The 20872-nt window shown below is 55.8% G+C and overlaps 1 protein-coding gene across 8 annotated transcripts; it reads right to left on the bottom strand.

The window, feature by feature from the left end:
* Positions 1-96: 96 nt before the first annotated feature.
* On the bottom strand, positions 97-18393 carry RELT (RELT TNF receptor). 8 transcript variants are annotated; one of them, XM_053562413.1, is made up of 12 exons: positions 18268-18390; positions 10120-10264; positions 7498-7565; positions 5960-6034; positions 5690-5856; positions 5391-5470; positions 4448-4705; positions 2990-3070; positions 2624-2705; positions 2197-2454; positions 1622-1820; positions 97-1465 (listed from the first exon to the last, which is right to left on the bottom strand). In XM_053562413.1, exons 3-12 carry the CDS (start codon positions 7537-7539, stop codon positions 1418-1420), a joined length of 1290 nt encoding a protein of 429 aa, XP_053418388.1. In that variant the 5' UTR covers positions 7540-7565; positions 10120-10264; positions 18268-18390; the 3' UTR covers positions 97-1417. The 8 variants fall into 8 exon arrangements, with proteins under 8 accessions (XP_053418388.1, XP_053418386.1, XP_053418389.1 ...); XM_053562411.1 differs by lacking the exon at positions 10120-10264 and having other exon boundaries at positions 7498-7874; positions 18268-18393; XM_053562414.1 differs by lacking the exon at positions 10120-10264 and having other exon boundaries at positions 7498-7636; positions 18268-18393.
* Positions 18394-20872: the final 2479 nt, after the last annotated feature.

The following is a 20872-nucleotide window of genomic DNA, read 5'->3' as shown; positions in this document are numbered from 1 at the left end:
AAAACCACAAAAAAAAAAAAAAAAAAAGTACAAAAAGGAATATACTTACAGTCTTTTGAAAATAATTTAATTAATCTAAAATCCTCTCTGCCATGGCACACCAGTTAAAATTCACTGCCCTAGTGGCTTCAGTGAGAACCAGAGGAAGTGAAGGGCCTCTTGGGCCCTACTTTCCTGCCTCTGAGGAGCAGGTCCTGGAGGGGAGGGGCGGCCTGCCCAATATGGAGCAGGGTCTGAGGTATGTGCTGAATAGACAGTCTGGGGGAGGGGCGCAGAGAAAGGAAGCTCTTCATGACAGCACTTTCCCACCTTTTATTACCCAACAAATGGATGGGGATGGAAATGTAAGGACAGGACAACAGTAAGTTTCAATAAATAAGAGAAATGGGGGCAGGTGGCGGGCCCGCGCCTGCACAGCCCCACATAAATAACCAAGTTGCTGAGCTGGAGTGGAGGGTGGAGCTGGCCTGGCAGCGCTGCCCAGACACACTGGCACCACAGGGACACAGCAGCTACTAAAGGCCAGAGGCACTCTCCGGCTCACCAATGCCCCTCTCCCCGAAGTTCCCGAGATCTTGTGGATGGCTAGGCAGACTGCAGCTCTATGCCACAGCCCTGCCCAGATCAAGTCTGTTTTTTCAATTTCATTAAAAACAGCAGAGTGGAGGACAGGCACATGCATAAAGCCCCTTCTGTAGGCAGAGCCATGGATGGACAGCCCCGGGGGGGCCTTGAAGGCAGAGGCCCTGGAAGCAGCAACAGGGGGGCCAGATAAAGCTACTAATGGGGGTGGTGACAAGAGTCCAGCTCCCCCACCCTCCACTACCCATCCCAGAACCTGCAAGGAACTTGAGAGGCCCTGGGTACTGAGATGTCGTCTTCTCCCACTTCACAGTCAGAAAAACTAGGACCCAGTGATGGGCCCAAAGTTAGAACCCAGGAACTCAGCCTCCCAGCCCAGGGCTTTCTGTTGCCCTTTCCCTTGACAGTACCTGCCAGAAGAGGAGTAGGAGGCATATTTGCTCTAGGGCCCTGTACAGGGGCAGGGGCCAAGGGTGCCGGACACACACTCCTTACTCCCACCAAACCTAGCCCCCTGGTGGTACAGAGAATCCTGTGGGCTCCTAGGATCTGGCAAGTGTAGGCACAGGGGACTGGAGGGGGAGTGCAAGGGAGGAGCCGGGCAGCAGGGACAGGGGTGGGGCTCTTGATCTACTCCTGCACACAGTGCGGTCACCTGCCTTGCTTGCCTCCTCGCTGGGGCGGATGATCCCACTTCCAGGCTGTGGCCTTTGCTGTTTTGTCTCTGGGCCATTGCATCTTGGTCATTACAGTCCCAGCTGCAGCTCTACCTCCTCCAGGAAGCCTTCAGAACCGCCTAGGGCAGGGCTACAGTGTCCTCAGACTGGGTAGCCCCTCAGATGACCAGGTTGCTCTCACTTAGCCGGACAACATAGCGATTCTCCTGGGCAGAGGGGTGAGGGGTCAGATCTGAGTCAAGGGCTAGTTTTGGGGCTCCAGAAGAGTGAACCCTGCCTAGGGCCCTTTGCACTTCTACCCCTGCCCTAACTTTAGTCAGGGTTGGCCCTGGTGCCAGCAGATACTTCCCCCTGCCCCTTACCTCAGCCTTCTTCTCTGCTGGTGGCTTCATCCATTTAGTATGGCTTCCGCCACTTCCTAGCAGTGTCCGCTGCTCAGGGGGTAGGCCAGGCTGTGGGGAGTCAGGGAGATCACCCTCTGAGGGCCCAGCCTCTGTGATGGTCTTCACCTCAGATACCATTGAACTTGTCCTCTGCTCAGGAATTCGAGCCACACGGAACCTGTGAAGATGTGGTACAATCATTATCATTAGAGAGGGAACCTTGGGTGTAGAGAGGGCAGTTCATGGATTAAAACTTGAGCCTACTGATACCTGAGCCCTTCCTAGCTCCCACCCATAGACAAGGGCTTTGCCCTGCTGCTACTTGTATCCAGCCCCCACCCGCCTCAGTTCTAGGCTGCAGGTAGACAGGCCTTTGGCCTCAGAGGCCCCAGGGAGCCAAGACACAGCATTGCCAGGAAGTTCTGACTTCCCTCTGGCCACCCCCAATTCTCCAAAGAGTTCTAATAAGGATGGGACCACCACCAAGCAGGGTGCCCTGCCTCTGCATCCCCCCCACCAGGCTGTGTCCCTGACCTTCTTGGTGCCCACTTCACCTGCCCACAGACAAGATGGTGATCTCGCCCTGGCGTCCTGATTTGGGCCCAGCCTTCGGAGCCCTGGCAGGGTTGGGCAGGAGGCTGGGAGCAGGAGTAGTGGCAGCTGCGGCCTCAGGGGACAGCAGCACCTCAGGCCACTTCTTCTGACTACAACGGGAGCAGCAGGGGCCAGAGAGTGAGGCCAGGCCCTGCACAGTGTGGAGGTGGTGGCGATGTGGGCAGATGTGCGGCATGCTAGGAGGTACTGGTGGCAGCCTGCGGGAGGGCACAGATGGGAGCAGTCAGGAGGGCAGGCCAGGGTCAGGAGACCCCAGCAGCAGGTAGAGAGGCCTAGGGTGACATGAAGAGGGACAGCCCCCTGAACCCAGGAGGCAGGCTGATTATCTGTGGGTTCTGGCACCTCCTCTCTCATGTGCCCACTCACCTGGGCACAGGCCTGTGGCTCGTCTGCACCAGCTGCTTGCTGTGGTACTCTTTCAGCAGCTCCTCCAGGGCTGCAGCATTCTCTGTGGGCAGCTGCAGTCAGAACCAGCTCTGGCCACGTGGGGCAGCCTTCCCACACTCTGCCCCAGCCTGCTACCTGCCCACCACTCTTCTCTAGCCTGGCCTGTGCCTTCCCCTCCTCCATCAGGCAAGAACAAGAGGCCAAGAGGCAGCACTACTGGGCCAGAGAATGCCAGGGCTGGGGCAGAGCAAGGCAAGACTCTGAACTCTGACCCCGACAGCTGCCTCCCAGGCTCTTGGAGGAGACTCTCCTGAGCACTGGGATGGGGTCAGAGCCCCTTCTCACCTTTCTTCTCTGTGATCAGGCGCACTAGGACCCCAATGGTATCCTCATTAGCATCCTCAGTCCGGTAGGCAGGGTTGATTCCTGGGGAAGAGAAGGCCCATGATCCTATGGAAGAGTGGGAACTCCAGGTTCCCAAGCTTACACCAGAGTCTGCCGGCAGAGGGCGCCCCTGGCCTTCCCAAAGAGTCACAACAGCACTTGGTATGTGTGTGTGTGCGCGTGCGTGCCTGCGTGCATGCGTGTGTGTGTGTGTGTGTGTGTGTGTGTGTGTGTGTGTTTGGGTGACACAAGACTCACAGAACCCTGCATTTATGGGACTCATCACCTTTATTATTCAATATCACTATTTCCTGTACCCAGAAGCCCCAGATGCTTACTGCCATCTGCACTCCACAGTCCTTAGTCTGTATGTGTGTATGTGTTGGGAGATGGGAGGTCAGTCTCTTTTAGGCCTGCACTGTCCCCTTCTCAGCTACACAGATCTGTGGGTCACCTCTCTGCCCAGAACTCCCAACATCTGCAGTGAACTCTGCCATTCTAGGTCTGTCACTTCCTTGCATACCACCCTGTCCATGCAACTGAGGGCCGCTGGTCAGCTTTGGTTCTGAACCTCAGTGGTGTGAGAATGGATCACCATGATCAATCCTGAGACCAATGCCAAACAAAGCTCCCAGAACTAGGCAGCAGTAAACAGTTAAAGGAAGTCATTAGGCTAGGAAAACAAGTGTAGGCCCAGGTAAAATGGTCCTGAGTGGCCATATTCCTTCCTGCCTATCCAAAGCTCCTATCCCTTTCTAGCCTCTTCCAGACTCCAACGTCAGGAGTTGGAAGGGGCTCTGGCCAGCAGGTTGGGGTACTGGCATGGGAGATGCCATTTTACTCTTGACTTGGCCCAGGGAAGAGTATGTGCATGTGAAGTCCCCTGCCCTTCAGGTGACAGTGGTGGGTGGAAAAGAAGAAAAAAGGCCCAGGGCCCTGGGGTCAAGGTGGTACAACGTGTCTCTCCTTCTGGTTTCAGGACTAGTAACTCAAACCACAACCTGGAACTGAAACCCAAGCCCCTCATGGTGCCTGCCCAGGACAGCTGCCCTGCCAGCCCTCCTGACTCAGAGCATTCACTCCTCTCCCACTCCAGGACAGAGGTCTCAGGTCACCTTGAGTACCTCAAAGGCTGTTTAATCCTTGAACCACATACACAACTGTGGCTCCAAGTACAGAAGCTATAGCTTGGCAGAGCCTCACCCAGGGTAGGAATCCTGCTGAAGCCACCTGACCGGCTGTCCTGTCTCTGCTCTGCCCCCATTGCCACACCTTGGCCCCTCACCCTTCCTCCCACTGTCAGTCTGCAGCTGTCACCTCCTTACTAGCTCTTGAAGGCCTCTCCCTGGCAGACCCCCAAGACCAGGTTCCTAGCTTGTACCCTTTGTCCTCCCCACCTGGACCCCAGCCAGGGCTCACCGCTGCCTCCACCTCCCGGGCCAGGCCCGACCTCCTTGTGAGCTGTGCAGTGGTAGCCCTTCCGCTTGAGGAGGTTGCACACCAGGATGCCCAGCAGCCCCATGAGGCAGAAGACAGGCACGATGGCAATGACCGCATACTGTGCAGCCGTCTCCTCAGGGCTGCCTGCCCGTGTGCTGTTCCCAGGCTGCCGTGTCTCACCACCGCCACTGGCCCCTGCAGCCACCTCCACACCACGTCGGGCCCGCCGCTCCCATCCTGAGCATCATGGAATATGGAGGCAAGACAGAGGCAGAGAGAATGGAGACAGAAGCAGAGGCCTGGGACCCCAGTTAGTGTGGAATGGGGAGGAACCGATGTGTCCTGGGAAGCTCACTCTCTGCCATAATGGAAAAGCAAAGACCAACTCACTCTCCAGATTTTCCCTTTTGGGCATCAGTCATCCTGAACAAGGCTGCCTCAGGCCTCAGGACATACTAACCCTCAGCCCCATCATCCCCTCATGCTGAGGTCAGAGGGGTAAATAGATGGCACATGTGTGGCATGAATTAGTTGCCCCAGAAAATGACTAGCTCTGCAGTGAGAGGAGGTGAGCCCGTGCACGGACATGAGCATATGTGCGCAAGCGCACACTCATGCTTGTCCACATGGGTCTCTTGGAGTGGGTAGGGACAGGAGATTAGTCAGGAAGTGAGTTTCCCAGTGCTTTCCCCACTGTGGCTGCCACCTGCTGGACAGTCTCTGCCACTCAGAAGCGAGATGGGCAGACCCACACAGTGGAGCAATCGACCTGTCCTACCGGACACCCTTTGGCTACATACTCTCCCCTGGGTTGGGAGAAGGACCCTAATGCCCCCACACAGACACTGTAACAGCTCCTAGACTCAAGCTCACTGTCCCCTTCCCACACCACCACCAGTCCTAGCCACTGTCTGCTACTCACTGTCACAGCCACGGATACCAAGAGGTGCCCAGGAACATGGTTGACATGGAACTTGGGGGACCCTCCAAGGCCCAAACCACCTGCAGGGAAGGAAGATGTCAGTGAGGGCTAGAAGTTTCCCTCATAAAGTATTCCTAAGAGAGACTGGATTCCTTCCCACCAGGAACCCTCATTTGTCCTGCCCATGGCACAGATGGAAAGACTAAGGCCCACACCGGTTGGAGTGAGGCTAGGACCCCAGCATCCAGAGTCCTGGTCACCTAGCCATTAGCCCACAGCCCCCAGCCCCATGGACTTACCCTGGCAGGCAGCCTCCACACACTGTATCTTCAGTTGCTGTGCCCACCCAGGTCTCCAGCCTCCTTCGCAGGCTACAGCGGGCATGGGGCTGGCATGGACTGGAGCCCCATGAAGCTGAGAAGGTGCCTGGTGGGCAAGGCCTGCATAATGTGCCCTGCCCCAGGTCCTGTGGGAGGTGAAGGATGAGAAACAATGCCAGGAGCTAAGCCTGAGGTCCCTGGGGAAGCCAGACTCCCAGGACATGGCAGATGGGACAGGGCAACACGCACCAGGTTGGGCTCCTCCCCAGGTGGGCACTGCCAAGGGGTCGTTGATGTTGGAGTGGCCAGAGACCAGGGCAGCAGCTGAAAGAACAGCAAGCAGGAAAACGTTGAAAGAGGCAGAAAGTGCTGGGCATGTGGTCTTTGGGGTCATCTATCCGCTACCTACTTCCTGAGGCCCTAGTGGTGGGGACCACTGACCACACAGGGCCATTCCACCAGAGCTTCAGAGACACTCTTCCAACCTTAATCCCACATGCAGCAAGGAAAACTTGCCCTGTCCCAGACCTGTTGCATTGGCAGTGCCTGGATAGGGAGAGAACCACATCTGCTCTGGAAAATGCTAGAAAACCGCAGACCAGGCCAGATAGGATTTCAAGCTCCGAGGTCTTTGAGTCACAGCCCATTCAGCTAACCAGATGATGATGAGGAAATACTTCCGAGTCCTCTCTCAGATGCCTTCCCCCTTCCTGGTGCCTTGGGTCCCCACCCCCACCCCCATTACAGCTGATCATGTCATTAACCAGTCTCTGTTTATCATCCCTGGAGCCAAATCTGCAGCCAGTGTTGCCTATTCTGGGCCCTTGCCCGAATTTCTAGGACCACATCCTCTTCTGTGACGTCCCCACAAGGCAAGGTCACCATGCACTCCAACAGGGCATACCACATATCAAAGGAAGGATCTGTCTTCTCAATGTGTGTCCCCCGGACCACTCTACTGGGAGGTCCCTCTGCTTCCCATTCTCAGGTACAAAGTGTCTGCCCTGAAACCCTCTTCCAATTTGTCCCAAGCTTTGGGAGAGCAGCAGGCGCAGGGCAGAGCCAGCTACTCCGGAGGTGGAATGTTACAGAGGCTCTGGAGACTTCCTCAGACCTGCTCCTAACACCTGCCAAGGCTGGGGGGCTTCCTACAAGAAGCAACCCTCCAAGGTGCCTGAGGCCAAGCTCAGCCCTTCCCTGAGCTTCTGGCTTCATAGGAATGGACCCAGAGCAGACTCTAAGATGTTACAAGTCTGTAATTCAGAGTCACCTGAGGCTCTTGATTCTGGGACCTGGAATCTGGGGTTCCTAAACTAAGTCAGATGTTGAAACCCAGCATCTGAGGTGCTAAAGTTCTCAAGCTTAAATTCTAGGCCTCTTCTGCTCAGTTTTCTCTAGGTCTCCTGCCAACCCTTCCTGCTGGGCTTGGTTTTCATGCCCGCCTGCCTGCCAGCAGGGATCTCACTCTTGACCATACCTGTCTTGCCTATAAATGCCAGCAAGTCCTTCCTTCTTCACCATCCCCCCAAAGGCCTGGGTGAGCCTGATTTGGTGCCTTGAGTGGAAGCAGCCATGATCTCCACTCCTGGGTCTCTGTCTCATGCCAGAGTGGGTCCAGAAGTGCTTCCTAGGGTCTGACTGCTTCAGAGTCTTTAAGAGCTGAGTAACGAAGCCTCACTCCAGGATGGGGTCCCTGAGCAGTGTTTGCAACCCCCTTGCTGGAGGACTGGGGTGCAAGTCTAAGGATATGGCTTTCCTGCCTTTCCCAGGGCCCATCCCCAACTTACCAAAAGAAAGGTCAGGGGCCAGCACAGTGGTCTCAGCTTCATCCTCAGACCCCGGGGTGGTCACTGGTCTAGAGCAGATGGAGGGGAGACTCAGCAGGGCAGCAGGGACAGGCAAGCAGCTGCTGTCCTCTCAGCACCACTTTCAGGATGACAGAATTAGACTGGAAGTTAACTAGGTACCACTGGACAGGCAGAGCATGAGCTGGCGACACCTCCCAGGGACAAGCCTGAGCAGAAGGGCTCCCCTGCCGGGGGGTTGGCCTCACAGGGCAAGACAGGCTGGAAGGGGAGGCTTTGCAGACTAGAAGGCTTCCCGGAGGGGGAAGGGCTTCCTTCCCCTTCCTCAAACAGATGTCCTGCAGCATCGGCAAGGGAGCCTGGGAGGAAGGACGCCTGTGTCGCAGCCTGAGCTTGGGGGATGACAGGGTGGTGGATGACGGTGGCAACATCCCACAGCCCCAGCCTCCCCACTCCAGCCACATCTCTCCAGGCTCCTGCCACCCACTCCTCACAAGTCTGCAAGCATGGGACTCCTACTGAGCCTCTCTGCCTCACCCTTGCTGGTTCTGCTCTAAGAAAGGCCCTTTCCTTCATGCTTTGAGGCACAATGCAAACGCCTCTATTTCTAGAAGCTTCTCTAGAAGTTTTTCCCAAAGTGGGTCTGGTTTTTATAGCTCCTGTGTGTCCCTCTACCCCCACCCCGTCTAGGTCCTGCTCCTTCCACACCTCCTCTGGAGGGGACTGGGACATGTCTGATTACATCTCTGCCCAGATGTGCAGCCTTCCATCATCTCTCCAGCACTAACTGTGTGCCAGGCACTGCCCTTGGCACCAGAGACAATGTCCCTCCCCTAGGAAGCACCATTCCAGGGGAGAATGATGGCAAACACACAAAGAGTGGTCCCCCTGCCAGCTGGTGGGAAGTATCAAGAGTCAAAATAAAGCAGGTTGAGGAACAGTGTGTGATATTTCAGAGGAGCCCCCAGGCCCAGACTATGGCCTGCTCTGGAGAAACCTCCATCCTGTGTATAAGGTGAACACAGCAGGAAGCAGGACACGTGGTAGACAGTGGGAGGAGCTGAGGGAGAGTGAGGAAGTCCACCACGCACTTCCAGAGGCCCAGACTCAGGTGCAGGAGGTGAGGAAGCACAGGCCACACATAGCCCTCTGAAGCTCAAGGGTGTCTTCAGAGCTCGGCCACTGGCCCTGGGCCCCGGCAGGTCAAGGAGCCCTGAGCTGTCTGGTGCCAAGCCTGGCAGTGGAAGTGCTGCCTGTAATATGTCCCCAGGCCACTCGAGAGCCCCTTTTCCCTAAAGCAGTCTGGGCTTCCTGCCTGGAAAAGGAGCCCAGGAAACTGATCTGCCACCTGCCCTCATGGCCTGGCTGGGCACAGGCCCAGGAACGTCCAAGGTTTCTGTTACACCCAGGGGAAATGCGGGGAGAGGCAGTGTTCACATCATCCTCGGGACTCTCCAGATCACTGGCAGCTGCTCAGGGGGAAACCAGGGACAGGAGAAGGGTGAAGGCTATACCTGGCAGCCAACATCCAATAGATGGCACCCCTGGTCATCTAAGGAAGGCCTGCCTGTCCTTCCTCAAATTTGGTATAAGTCTTCCAATTTCTGCCCCAAGGCATCCGTTCCTCCTGCCCAGACTGAGCTCCCACCTCAAGACTGTTTCTGCACAGCCCCCTCCCTCGTCCTTCAGAAGTCTAACCCACAGACCTAAGAGCCCCAAGTCCTCATACTGTCCCCACAGCCCAGCCCCCAGCTCCCCTCCATGTCCCCAGGCAGGTCTGGAGGGCTGGGGCAGGAGTGAAAAGAGGCAAAACCAGCACAGAAGAGACAGTCCAGAACCACCCCTGCCCCGGCGGCACCTGCTGGTGACCTGAGCCCACAGGGAGGCCGTGCAGCTGCTCATCTGCAGATAGACGCCATATGATCCAGACTTCCAGGAGGAAAGTGAGGGTCCAAAGGACCAGACTCAGAGCCAGTGAGGGGCCATTCAGGCATGCTCACAGACATCCACCACCTAGGGCCCTCATGCCTTCTAATTACGCACCTTCTAATTACCCCAAACCAACACTTACCCTAGTCTGGCTCCCCGGCCCCCACACTCAGCCCAGACTGAGCCTCAGCTGGACCTGCCAGGTCAAGTAAAAAAGCCCTATGTGCACACATGTACATTCGTGTACATGCCGCCTGCTCAGACCCCTGCGCCCTTTCCCTACTGTGCCTCCATCGTCTAAGACACAGCAGCAGAACCACATACCAAAAAACAAGCCCTAAGAAGCCCCTCAGCTGGAAGGGAGCCTGTAAAGACCCCACCTCTCTCCACCTCATCCTGAAGGCTGGGCAGTCAGTGGTCTCCCAAAGCCCAGCACCTCCTGAGGGCTTCCCGGAGGAGAGCTGTCAGAGATGGGGAGACTGAGCCTCCCTTCCAGCTCCAGAGCCCCATAGAGGGGAACCACACCCCAGCCACACTGAGTGGGGAGGATGGGCCGCAGTGGATTTTACCAGAGAAGGAAGTTGGTAGAAGCCACTCCTCCCCACAAATCTCCTAGCCTGGGGCCCTGTCCCCACTGCTACCAAATCCTTGTGGGACCTGGTCCCCTGGCTTCACCTTGCTGAGTCTTTGTTTCCTCATCTTCAAGTTGGAGATGTGATATTATCTCCCATGGCAAGGCCGTCATGAAGTTTAAATGAGGTAATGAGCCTGATGTAGGTCATGGGATTTCCTCCTCAACACCCCTTTCTTTCCTCTGCACCTGAGGTAGAAGTTTGTGTTTAAGTATCTGTTTGCTTACTTGTTTATTCTTTGCTTCCCTCACCAGACATCAGTAAGGGCACCAATGTCTGTTTTATTCACCACAAGACTCGGCACCCAGCCCTGTGTCTGGAGCAGGAGGCCTCCTCTAAACAGGCTCACGGGGTCGGGAAGAGCTTCCTCAGACTCAGCCCTTCCCTAAATGCCCAATTAGAATCAGAAATTCCCTGGATAAAAGCCAATTAGCAAAGGCCACAAGCAGGGCCCCAAGCTGAGGTGGAAGTCAGAGGTGGCAGAGCCCTTTGCGAGGTACAGCCCTGGAGGCCTCCCAAAAAGAGGAAGCCGTGCCCGGGCCAGGCCCAAGCCACAGGCAGCTTCCCCTTTCCCAGAACTGAAGCCCAGTAGGGTGACCCTGCCACGCCCCTGCCCACCCCAGCCAGGCCCTCCCCTCTGGACACTCCCCAAGATCTCTCAGCACCTGCGCCCACTCCTCAGCCTCCAGGTCAGCCCATCCTGCAGCCTGAGTGTCTTGATGTTGGGTTCTGGCCACCTCCCCCCAACATATTCAGAATGGTGTCCCACACACCTCTGTCAACCTCCCACATGCATATGCCAACCACTCTGAGCCTCTTTTCATCCCTCAGACACACCATACCTGCTGTTTCCTCTGCCTAGAAACCCCTCCCCATTACCTGGTCAACATCTATTCTTCCTTCAGAGCTTAGCTCAAAGTCACTTCCTCCTCGAAGCCCACCCACCTGCCCCCACCTCCTCAGCATTAAGAGCCTTACACACCAATATCCTATTTACCCAGCCCCTTCCCCACCATGAGTGCCAACTTGGCATGTGCCAAAAAGGCACCCTGGATAGAGGGCACAGCTATGCCAATGTAGGGAAGGCCCAAGAGCAGGCTGATGGTAAAAGTGCCCAGAGTCTGGGGTTAGGCAGGGATGGGCTTGAACAAATGGATGCAATCACTGTCTTCAAGTGAAGTGTGACCAATGACCTACTCCCAGTGGCAACATCTACGCCCTATGCTGACCAAAGCCCTCACATATGCTGTGTAGTTGAGAACAGAAATAAACCCCACCTCCCCTTGATGGGATAGAAACCATGGAGTACCATCCCGCGGTTCCTCACTGGCCTGTGTCTGTGGGCCCCTACGGAGGGCTATGATGAGGGTGAAGTGAGAGAACTCACATCGAGTACTCAGAACAGGCCTGGCATAGAGTAAGCCCTCCAATAGGCATTCACAGCTCTTCAGTGTGCCTCAGTGTCCCTATTGTAAGCTGGAGTGGGGCATACACCTGACTCTCTTTTACATTATGTTCAGTGCTTGGCACACAGAGGGGCTGGATAAGCCATGGGGGAGAATCTGGAGGAGTGAGGAGTCTATGGGGTTGATGGGCAGTCTGCAGGTCACACCAAGCATTAGCCACAAGCTGAGAAGCTTGTACTTCCTCAGGACCTATGGGAGCCTCAAAGGGTTAAACAGAGGAGGGATAGGCATGGAATAGTCTCGGTCTCAGGGGGCTCTCCGGCTGCCTGCCAAGTGAGGCTGTACTGGGGGAGCTGGAGGTGGTGGCAGGTGCCCACCTGGAGCAGGGCAGTGGGGAGGCAGGTACTCTGCTTCCTAGCCAGTGATCCAGGGCCTGTGGACCTCCCTCCAGCCTCCAGAGGCTGGGGTTATCTGGAAACACAGCTGGACACGGCTTCCCAGGAAGACAAAGGCTGCCCATCCACAGAGAAATCCAGGTTAGCAAGGAACCCAGTGGTTCCCTGGCAACTGGGGCTGAAGTAGGGCAGTGCCCTACTGGGTGGCAGCTAGGGTAATGAGGCACTGCTGGCTTCCCCTCCACCACCCTCATGGGAAGGGAATGTCTCCCACCCAGTGCAGGCCAGGGCCTGGTCCTGGGCATCCTCCAATCCTCACAGGAGAAGAGAGCATTCCCATCTCACACCTGGGTAAACTAAGGTCAAGGGAGGTCACCTGTGGAGGGTCACACAGCCAGTAAGTGGTGAAGCAGGAATGGAGCCCAGGACAGTTTCCTCTCTGCCTCCTCTCACCCTGCAGCCTTGCCCAGGGCCTGGCACATAGTGACACCCTCAGGGTATTTGCCAACCTGATGCCAGAGGTTAGAGAGCCCACACACACAGTAGGTGGTTCTCTGTTACAGAGGCCCCAGGTGGGCCCCAGGGGGAGGTGCTGTCCCTACCTGCAGTCTCTGCGGCCCCTGGGATTTGCCTGCATACCCATTTGCATATTGCCCTGGTCTGCACCAACTCTGGCAGGAAAGGATGCTGGGAACTGAAAGCAGCAGGAAGACTGTGGAAGTCCGGGAATTCCCAGAGGAACAAAGAAGAGGTCCCAGCGTGGAACCCCAGCTCTGTAAGGGCTGTTGCTGAGGTTAGGGCCACTCAATGAGAAGGGCACTCCATTCCTGCTCCTCTTCCCAGCTTTGGGCAGCCAAGATGTCCCAGGTCACTCCCCTGGGGTGAATACTCCTCCCTCAGTGCTGGACCCCTAATCCTGTATCACCGCACAGCCAGACAGTAGCTGCTCCCCGGCCCACCCTCAGCCCCAGGCCTGGGCATGGATGCTTCTGCCCCTCTGACCTCCTGCTGCCACCAGACCTGGGCTTCAGTGGCTCAGGTAGATCAAGTGGGCAGGTGGAGCTGGAGTGGGGGGTAATTGGCCCCTTGAGGCTACGAAAAGGGCTGAGGTAGCCAGACTTGGCCTACCCAGCTCCTCCCAGTCTGGGTATGGTGAGGATGCAATCCCCTCCCCGCTTCCCAGGTGAGTCTGGGGCTAGAGGACGTGGTGTCCAGGACCAGTCATCTCTGGGGCAGAGCTGGGGCTACCCGACACCCTCCCTACTAAGCACCTACTTACTACATGTCACTTCCCTCTCCAAGCTGGGTCTTACTGAACCCCTCAAAAACAGCCTTCCAAGCTTCACAGCTGAGGAAACTGAGGCTCAGAGAGGCTAAGTGGAAACCTATAATCACTTGGTCTCAGAGGAGACAATCTTACAATGAGGACTTGGCCCAGGGGCCCCCTCCTGCAGGAAACCTCCCCAGCCTCCTGTCAGGGGGTCCCCTCCCCTCTCTAGGACCCCTCAACCATCAGTTTTCAGCTTCCCTCAATCCCTGCTCCTGCGGAATTGGGGGAGACTCCATGGGGGAGCAAAGGAGGCGAGTGCACACAGGAGGGTGAGTGCAGGCTCCTCTTCTGGAAGCCAGCCTTCCTTCTCTACTGCCTCTAATTCGCTGCAGAGGTCCCCTCCATCCCCCCCGTGTCTGTGCCAACCAGCCAGGGCACTCGCTCCCAGCCACATGGGAAGTTTATTTATAGAGCTCTCATCTTTCCCAGGGTGGCCCAGGAAAAAACTTTGGCCTTCAAGGCTGACAGACCTGAGTCTGGATCCCAGTGACACTAGGGTCTTACAACTGTGTTCCCCTCTCCGGGCCTTGATTTCCCTTTCTGTGCCTAGAGGGACTAAGGATGACTCTCCTGAGTATGAACTTAAGGATATGACAGCCTCAAGGGGCCTTATTCCAGAGCTAGGCACAGGGTAGGGACATAGCATTGGCTCCTGTACTCTCTGTCACCCTACTCCCACCCAGCAGCACTAAACCTAGGCCCAGGCACACAAGGACTCAAAACATAGGGGGTATAACTCTACCCAAAGACCACATCCCTATGCCCCTCCAATCCTGAGTGGACAGGCCCTGCTGGGCAATCTCAGGCAAAACTCCTCCCTTTCTGGTTTACCCTCCTGTCCAACTGGTAGAAGGCTAACCCTATAACGGAGGGAGTCTGGCCCCATCCAGCCAGGTCAGGTGCTGACCAGCCTGCCAACACGTCCTCCTCCCACTTCAGGTAGGCCAGTCTGCTCCTTCTCTGGAAACAGATGCCAGAATTGTAAGATAAGCCCTAACCCTCACCTTCGACTTGTAGATCTGGCTGGGAGCTGAGTAAGAGTTGGAGTGCCAGACTCCAGCAAAGGCTCCCCATAACAACTTGGGAAGGTGTGGGCCCCCATCACTCCTGCTGTGAGAAGACACTGAGCCCCCAGGTCTGGCACAGAGCAGGGCCTGAGCAGACAGTTTCCTCTCCTAGCCCAGAATGGGGGCCCTGTGTGAGGAGGGCCAGGCCATGTACTGAACCTGCCCCATACCCACAGGGGTGCCCTTGAGTCTTTGCCCCTAAGACCCAGCACACTTTCTGACGCAGGCCATAATAAGCATCAGAGATCCTTGGTGCCAACCTCCTGTGCTTCACAACACCCAGGTGCTGGGATCCTGGGGCGGCTGCCCTTCCATAGACATGGCGGCAGGGCAGGGCAGGCTGCTGGCCAGGCTGGCTCTGCCTGGCTGTGCCTGTTCCCCAGAGGTGGGGCTGAAGGGACACCTGGCAGGTAGACCACAACAATGAAGAGGAACTAACATTGGGTTGGGAGGGTATCCTGAGTGAGGCAGGGCTGGGGCTCTACCTTAAAATGGCCAGGAGAGTTCTAGAAAGAGAAAACAACAAAAGCAAAGGCAGGGTAGCACCAAGGTATCCAGCAGGGAGAGATGAGGGTGAAGATCTAAAATGGGAAAAATCTTGAAAGAAAAGGCCTCAACTTCAGGATAAGGAGTACGGATTGTACTTTGAAGGCAAAAAGTAGGAGTTACTTTAGTGAGGTCACTCTGGCAGCATGTGGCAGAACTGACATGGAAGCGGAGTCTAGGCAAGGAGAGCGAGGCCAGAGCAGGAACGTAAGACCTGGTGTTGGGAAGGTGTGTCTTGCGCCTGCTTCCAGTGCAGACCACGTCCAGCCAGCCAGGGAACATGTGAATCGGGAACACGGGATAGAAAGCGAGTCTGAGAGGTTCTGTTGGAGAGTCTGAATACAAGAATATTCAGACTGTGGGACGTCTTGGGTTAAGTCCTTGCATTTCGCAGAATCTGTCTCTCCCTCTGTAAAATGGGACTCAGCCTGTTCGCTCTGACTCCTGAGTAGGGACAGGTGCTGACTGCCCCTTGATGTCTCCCTTTCTTGGGCAGACATAGGCAACTCCCTCCAGCAACTATCATACCAGTCCCAACTGTGGCCTCAAGCACAAACCCAGCCTGGCCTCACTATCATCCCCAGAGGCCACAGTTCTCAGAAGGGTTTGGCTTGGGCAGGGCACAGGGTGGGGCTGAGGGACCTCCATCGAGCTGGGCTGAGGAAAGGTTAACTCTTCCCCTGTCTCTCCCCATCCCAGGCCCTGAGCTATTTCCACCTCTTGCTAGGGACAGAAATAACTCGGGCTCAGCCCCTGGAGACCAAGACAGCTATTTTCATCAGTCCCAAGAAGCGCAGCTTCCATCATTCCAGAGAGGACCAAGAGACACCCTAATCCCCAACCCCAGCTCTTGGGCAAGCAGCGACAGTGGTCAGAACAATAATAGGGAGACAGGAGGTCCAGAGAGAGTGGGGCACCAGCTCAAGATCAGTCTCTGTCTGTTTGCCACTCATGTGGGTGGATTTTGGAAAATGCCAGAGCAACTACAAGGAAGGGAATCCGAGCCTCTGAAGTATGATGAAGGTCACCTGGGACTCTAATTACCCCTGCCATCCCAGGGCTGTGATGCTAACTCCGAATGGACACTCCAAGAGCCAGATGTAAACTCTAGAAGGAAGGTTTATTTGGTGACTTCTGGCTGGGGATGAAGGATGGGGGGGAGAGAGAAGGAACAGGAAGACCATGTAACCCATCCATCCCCAATGTTCAAGAGATGTGCATATACATACCACACTTAGAACTCACAATGGGACACCATGCCAAGGCCATGCCTACCAGCCCAGGTTTGAGAGACAGAAGACCAGGTAAGCCTTGGGCAGTTATTCGGAAGGTAGGTGATGGTGATCTTCAAGTATCTCACAGGGCTTCTAGGTCAGAAGACCTGAATTTTGGCCCTGGCACTGTCCTGACCCCACATGACCTTGGTGAAGTCACTTTGCTTCTCCAAATTTCAGTTCCTTTTACTGAACAGTCACTATATCACTGTGAGGACTCAACACCATAAAGCACACCAGAAAGTGTTGAGCACAATGCCTGACACTGAGTCTGTCCCCTAACCCTAGAATGTAATCAACACATTCAGAGGATGACAGTTAAAAGAACTTCTAGATTGGCTTGGAGGCCATAGCTCAGTGGTTACGGTGCCAGCCACATACACGGGGGCTTCTGGGTTTGAACCTGGCCAGGGCCTGCTAAACAACAATGACAACTGCAACAACAACAAAAAATAGCCGGGTATTGTGGCAGGCACCTATAGTCCTAGCTACTTGGGATGCTGAGGCAAGAGAATCGCTTAAGTACAAGAGTTTGAGGTTACTGTGAGCTGTGATGTCATAGCACTCTACTGAGGGTGACATGGTGAGATTCTATCTCAGAAAAAAGCAAAACAAAAAAAAAAAAAAAAAAACAACTTCCAGATCCTACGGCAGGTGCCACTCTCCACCCATCATCTCCTCCACCACCTCCTGGTGATCCCAGTTTCCACCCTATTCTGCATGAATGCCACAGACCCTTGTGTGGGAGTCAGGATCTCAAGGGGTCTTGCCCAGGTGGTGACAGGGCCCTGCTCCAGCTCTCCAGCAAGAACTTGGCCTCCTAGACCAGAGGCCACTCCTGGGGAACAAATCCATCCCCTTGGTCCCCCCTAGACAGGGAACTGAAGAAATGACACCTACACAGAGAAGTCAATTGTCTATGAATCAGGATTGTGGAACCACATTGTCTATGGATCCATTTTGGGACTGAGATCTAGGAAGCTTTTGGGTGGGAGAATAACATTTCCTTGACCAGTTTTGGAGAGGGATGTGCTTCCAATCCTATTACTAGCACCAGAGGTCCAGACCCTAGGCCACTGTGCACCCAGGAGAAGCCTACTCCCAACCCCCACTGCAGTCTTTCTGCCTGAAGGGAGGGAAGGGAGAACAGAGGAGGATGACCCAAAAACAATAGAGAATCCCAAAGTGATGATTCACAGTCCATTCACAGTCCAACACCTCAGTGAGCAGGGGGGAGACTGAGGCTCAGCCAGCTTGTCTGGAAGCCACAGTGCCTGGGCCCACTGAGAATAAAGGTTTACCAGAGCTTTGCCAGGTGTGGAGACTTCGATGTGTGAGTGTGTATGTGTGAGCATTGTGTATGTTTGGTGGGGTAGAGCATGAGACCACTTCAGGGCCCCTCTGTTGTTGCCAGAGATGCCCCCCTGCCAGATGCTGCCCAGTCTTGCCTCTTGCCCTCTGTCAGGGTAAATCTCTGAGTCTATATCCTCACTGAACTGAACTCCAGAGGGGTCCCCTCTTGGGGACAGCCCTGGAGAGACCATTGTCCCCTTAGCCCCCAATTTCCTTGCCCCCCAATCTTGTTGAAGTGTCTGGAGTCTCTGCTCTACCTCTTACTCACTGCCCTGAGGCGGGTGCATACACACACACACACACACACACACACTCTCTCTCTCTCTCTCTCTCTCTCTCTGACAGTAGTAGACCCCACACACTATCACTCCAGTGATTCAGTGCTAGTTCTTAGTCATTTGGGTTCCTCACCATCTGTTTCACACTCAATTAATGAGTGGTCCTGACCCTGCCCTGGCCACAGTCCAGGCCATACGCACTCAGTGACCCCAATGACCCCCGGTTTCTCACACACAATCACATGCACACATACTGCTTGTCACAGATACACAGAGCCCCTCTGTGTCGCCTGCTTGCCCGGCGTCACCGCCCAGTGTCCCAGCCACACGTTCGCCCAAGCCAGGCCGCCTCACGCGCCGTGTCACCCACAGTCACGGGCTGACACCGTCCAGACAACCCCTCCCCGTCCGCTCCGCGCCAAAGTCGCACCGAGACGTCGTCGTCAGTCCCAGACCCTGTCCTGGTCTCAGTCCAAGTTTCCCAGGCCAGGGGCGGCTCTGGGCCGACTCACGGCAAGTTCCGCTACTTCTCCCCGGCGTACCTTCTGATGGCCCACAGCCCAGGGTCGGGCTCAGAGTCGCGGCTGCGCAGGTCCCGTGGCCGGGGGCTCAGAGACTGACGTGACAGACCGGGCACAGAAGGCGCCGGGACAGGACGCCGGGCCCGGGTTACCGCATCCGCCGCGTTGGCGAACTTCCTCAGAGACGCGGGGAGGCAGGGGGCGCCACTCGGGTCCGCATCCCGCTGGCTCTGCCGCGGGGAGCGGACCCCGGAATGGGGACCCTGCGCGCGCTCCTTACCTGGCCGCGCTGCGGCAGCTCCAGCTCGGATCCGGGTTCGACTCGGAGCCCAGGCCCGGCTCAGCGCGCGCCGCGGCCGCCGCGCAGCCTGCGCGCCTTTTGAATGAATCGCCGGCCTGCCGGGGAAGGCGCGCGGCCCCGCCCCCTACGTCACATCCTCAGGCCCCGCCCCCGACGTCAGAGGCCCTCCCCGCCCGCCCCCCCGGGGAGCCGGCTAGGGGTCGCGCACTTCTCTCCAGCTGGGGAATGCTGGTCTACGTCGCAGTCTCTAGCGTCCCGGGGAACTGCAGGAGGCTGCGTGGAGAGGGGGGCGGGACTAGAGAGCCTTGCGATGATCGCCTTCAGAGCTCCAAACCAAGAAAGAAGGGGTTGCACAATGCTAGATAAAGACTGCAGCTACACCTCCGGGTCCTATCAACATTGCCAGTGTAACTGGGGCCCCTTCTTGGACCTCATCTTCCTCCTGGAAATTGGTGGTTGGGGAGAACTACTTCACTTTGCCTTGTTGATGAGGTCCAGGCTTGCTCCCTAGAAATGCCCACCAAGATGGTGAGAAAAGGCCCAGAGAAGAGCCTATAAAAGAAGCCCACCTAAGCTGGGTGTTGTGGTGGGCGCCTGTAGTCCCAGCTACTTGGGAGGCTCAGGCAAGAGAATCGCTTAAGCCCAAGAATTGGAGGTTTCTGTGAGCTGTGACAATACGGCACTCTACCGAGGGCGACATACTAAGACTGTGTCTCAAAAAGAAAAAAAAAAAAAAAACCTAGTGGGCTCCCACACTACATTCAGGGCCCAGCTGAAATCTACCTCCCAGAGGCGTTTCCTACCTCCACTCCCTACTCCCATCCCTCTTTGCTAAGGTTTTCTCTCTCTCCAGCAAAACAGGTGACACGGTGTTCTCAGTCCTACGACCAGCTATCCCACCCTGCCCATTCCCAGTGCCAGCACTATTCCAGGGAACTATTCACACCGTATTCCCAGCTTTGTGAATCGTGTCCCCTAGAGTTAAGCAACATGGTGAGCCACGACTGGAGGCAGCAGCTTAGTGACCAGAGTTTGCCCTACTCAGTACCATTCAGGGGATCTCAGGCTGTCCTCCCAGGACCGCAGGGCTGGGAGAGGACTCCCCAGGGAGGGCCTAGGACTGAGGGCAAAAAGCCTGGCTTGGCTCAGGAGAATCATATCCTGTGACAGAGAAGAAGGAAAGTAAATAAGTTTGTTGGGATAGTCAGGTTGGAGGTGGGGTTCCAAACAAACAGTCACAGAAGCAGCCCAGGAAAAGGGGGCGGGGAAAGGCCAGGTCCCCAGCGTCCAGGAGATTCCAGGAGGAGAACCCGACACCATGTGGGAAGGGGGCAAAGGAAGAGTTTCCATTTCCTTGGGCTATGCCCAGATTGTGGGGGGAAGGGCATAGCAGTTCTTAGTCCGTGATGTCAGGATCATGGCCCTAGCCCCTTCATATGTCAGTGGAGACCCCAAGACTGGGGGCAGGGATTGTTCCAGGGTTCTGCCTCCACATCCTAGCCCATGGAGGGAGCCAGAAAAGGTCCATCCTGGGGACCAGGAAGGGGTGCTGAAGCAGCCCGGTTTGACTTCTACTCCCAGAAATGTTTTTTTGTGTTTTGGGGGGGATTGTAAAGGGACCTGTCTATACCCCAGTTCTAAGTTTTGGAGTTCAAATGGTGTATTTCAGTTGTCTCTCAAACCAAATGAGGATATGCTTTTTGGTTGAGTTGGCTATGAATCAGACATCCTAGAGAAGATCCAGGCCATCTCTGCCTCCAGCTCTCTGAGTGTCTTTGGTCAAATCCACCCTCCGACTCAGTTTCTCAATCTGAAAACTGGGATGTCAGATTTGTTGCCTCAAGATCATTTGGCTTTCTTGGGGTGGCGCCTGTGGCTCAATGGAGTGTGGCGCCGGCCCCATATGCTGGAGGTGGCAGGTTCAAACCCAGCCCCGGCCAAAAAAAACTGCAAAAAAAAAAAAAAAAAAAAATCATTTGGCTTTCTATAGGAGGAGCTACCTGGCCACCCTAGTTGTAAATCCATAGAGCAGGTCTCTAGGAGTCACAGCCAGAACACCTTGCACCTCTGCACCCCTCAGGTTATGAGGGAGCCTAATTATTATTTACTGCTGGTGGGATGGGCCAGCTCCTGCCCCAGCTGACTCTGACTCCCAAACCACTGAAGGAAGGGGACTCTCCTCCAGAGTCTGGGAACACCATAGCTACTCCACAGTGAGGAGACAGGGAGGGACTTGTAGAAGCCACAGGAGAGATTTAGACCAGCTTTTTATGGAGCTTAGAGAACCACAGGTTTGAGAACAAAGGACTCTCAGAATCACAGGCT

The sequence above is a fragment of the Nycticebus coucang genome, chromosome 14 (assembly GCF_027406575.1).
Source record: "Nycticebus coucang isolate mNycCou1 chromosome 14, mNycCou1.pri, whole genome shotgun sequence".
Classification (NCBI taxonomy): Eukaryota; Metazoa; Chordata; class Mammalia; order Primates; family Lorisidae; genus Nycticebus; species Nycticebus coucang.
This window is presented reverse-complemented; position numbering and strand designations above follow the sequence as displayed.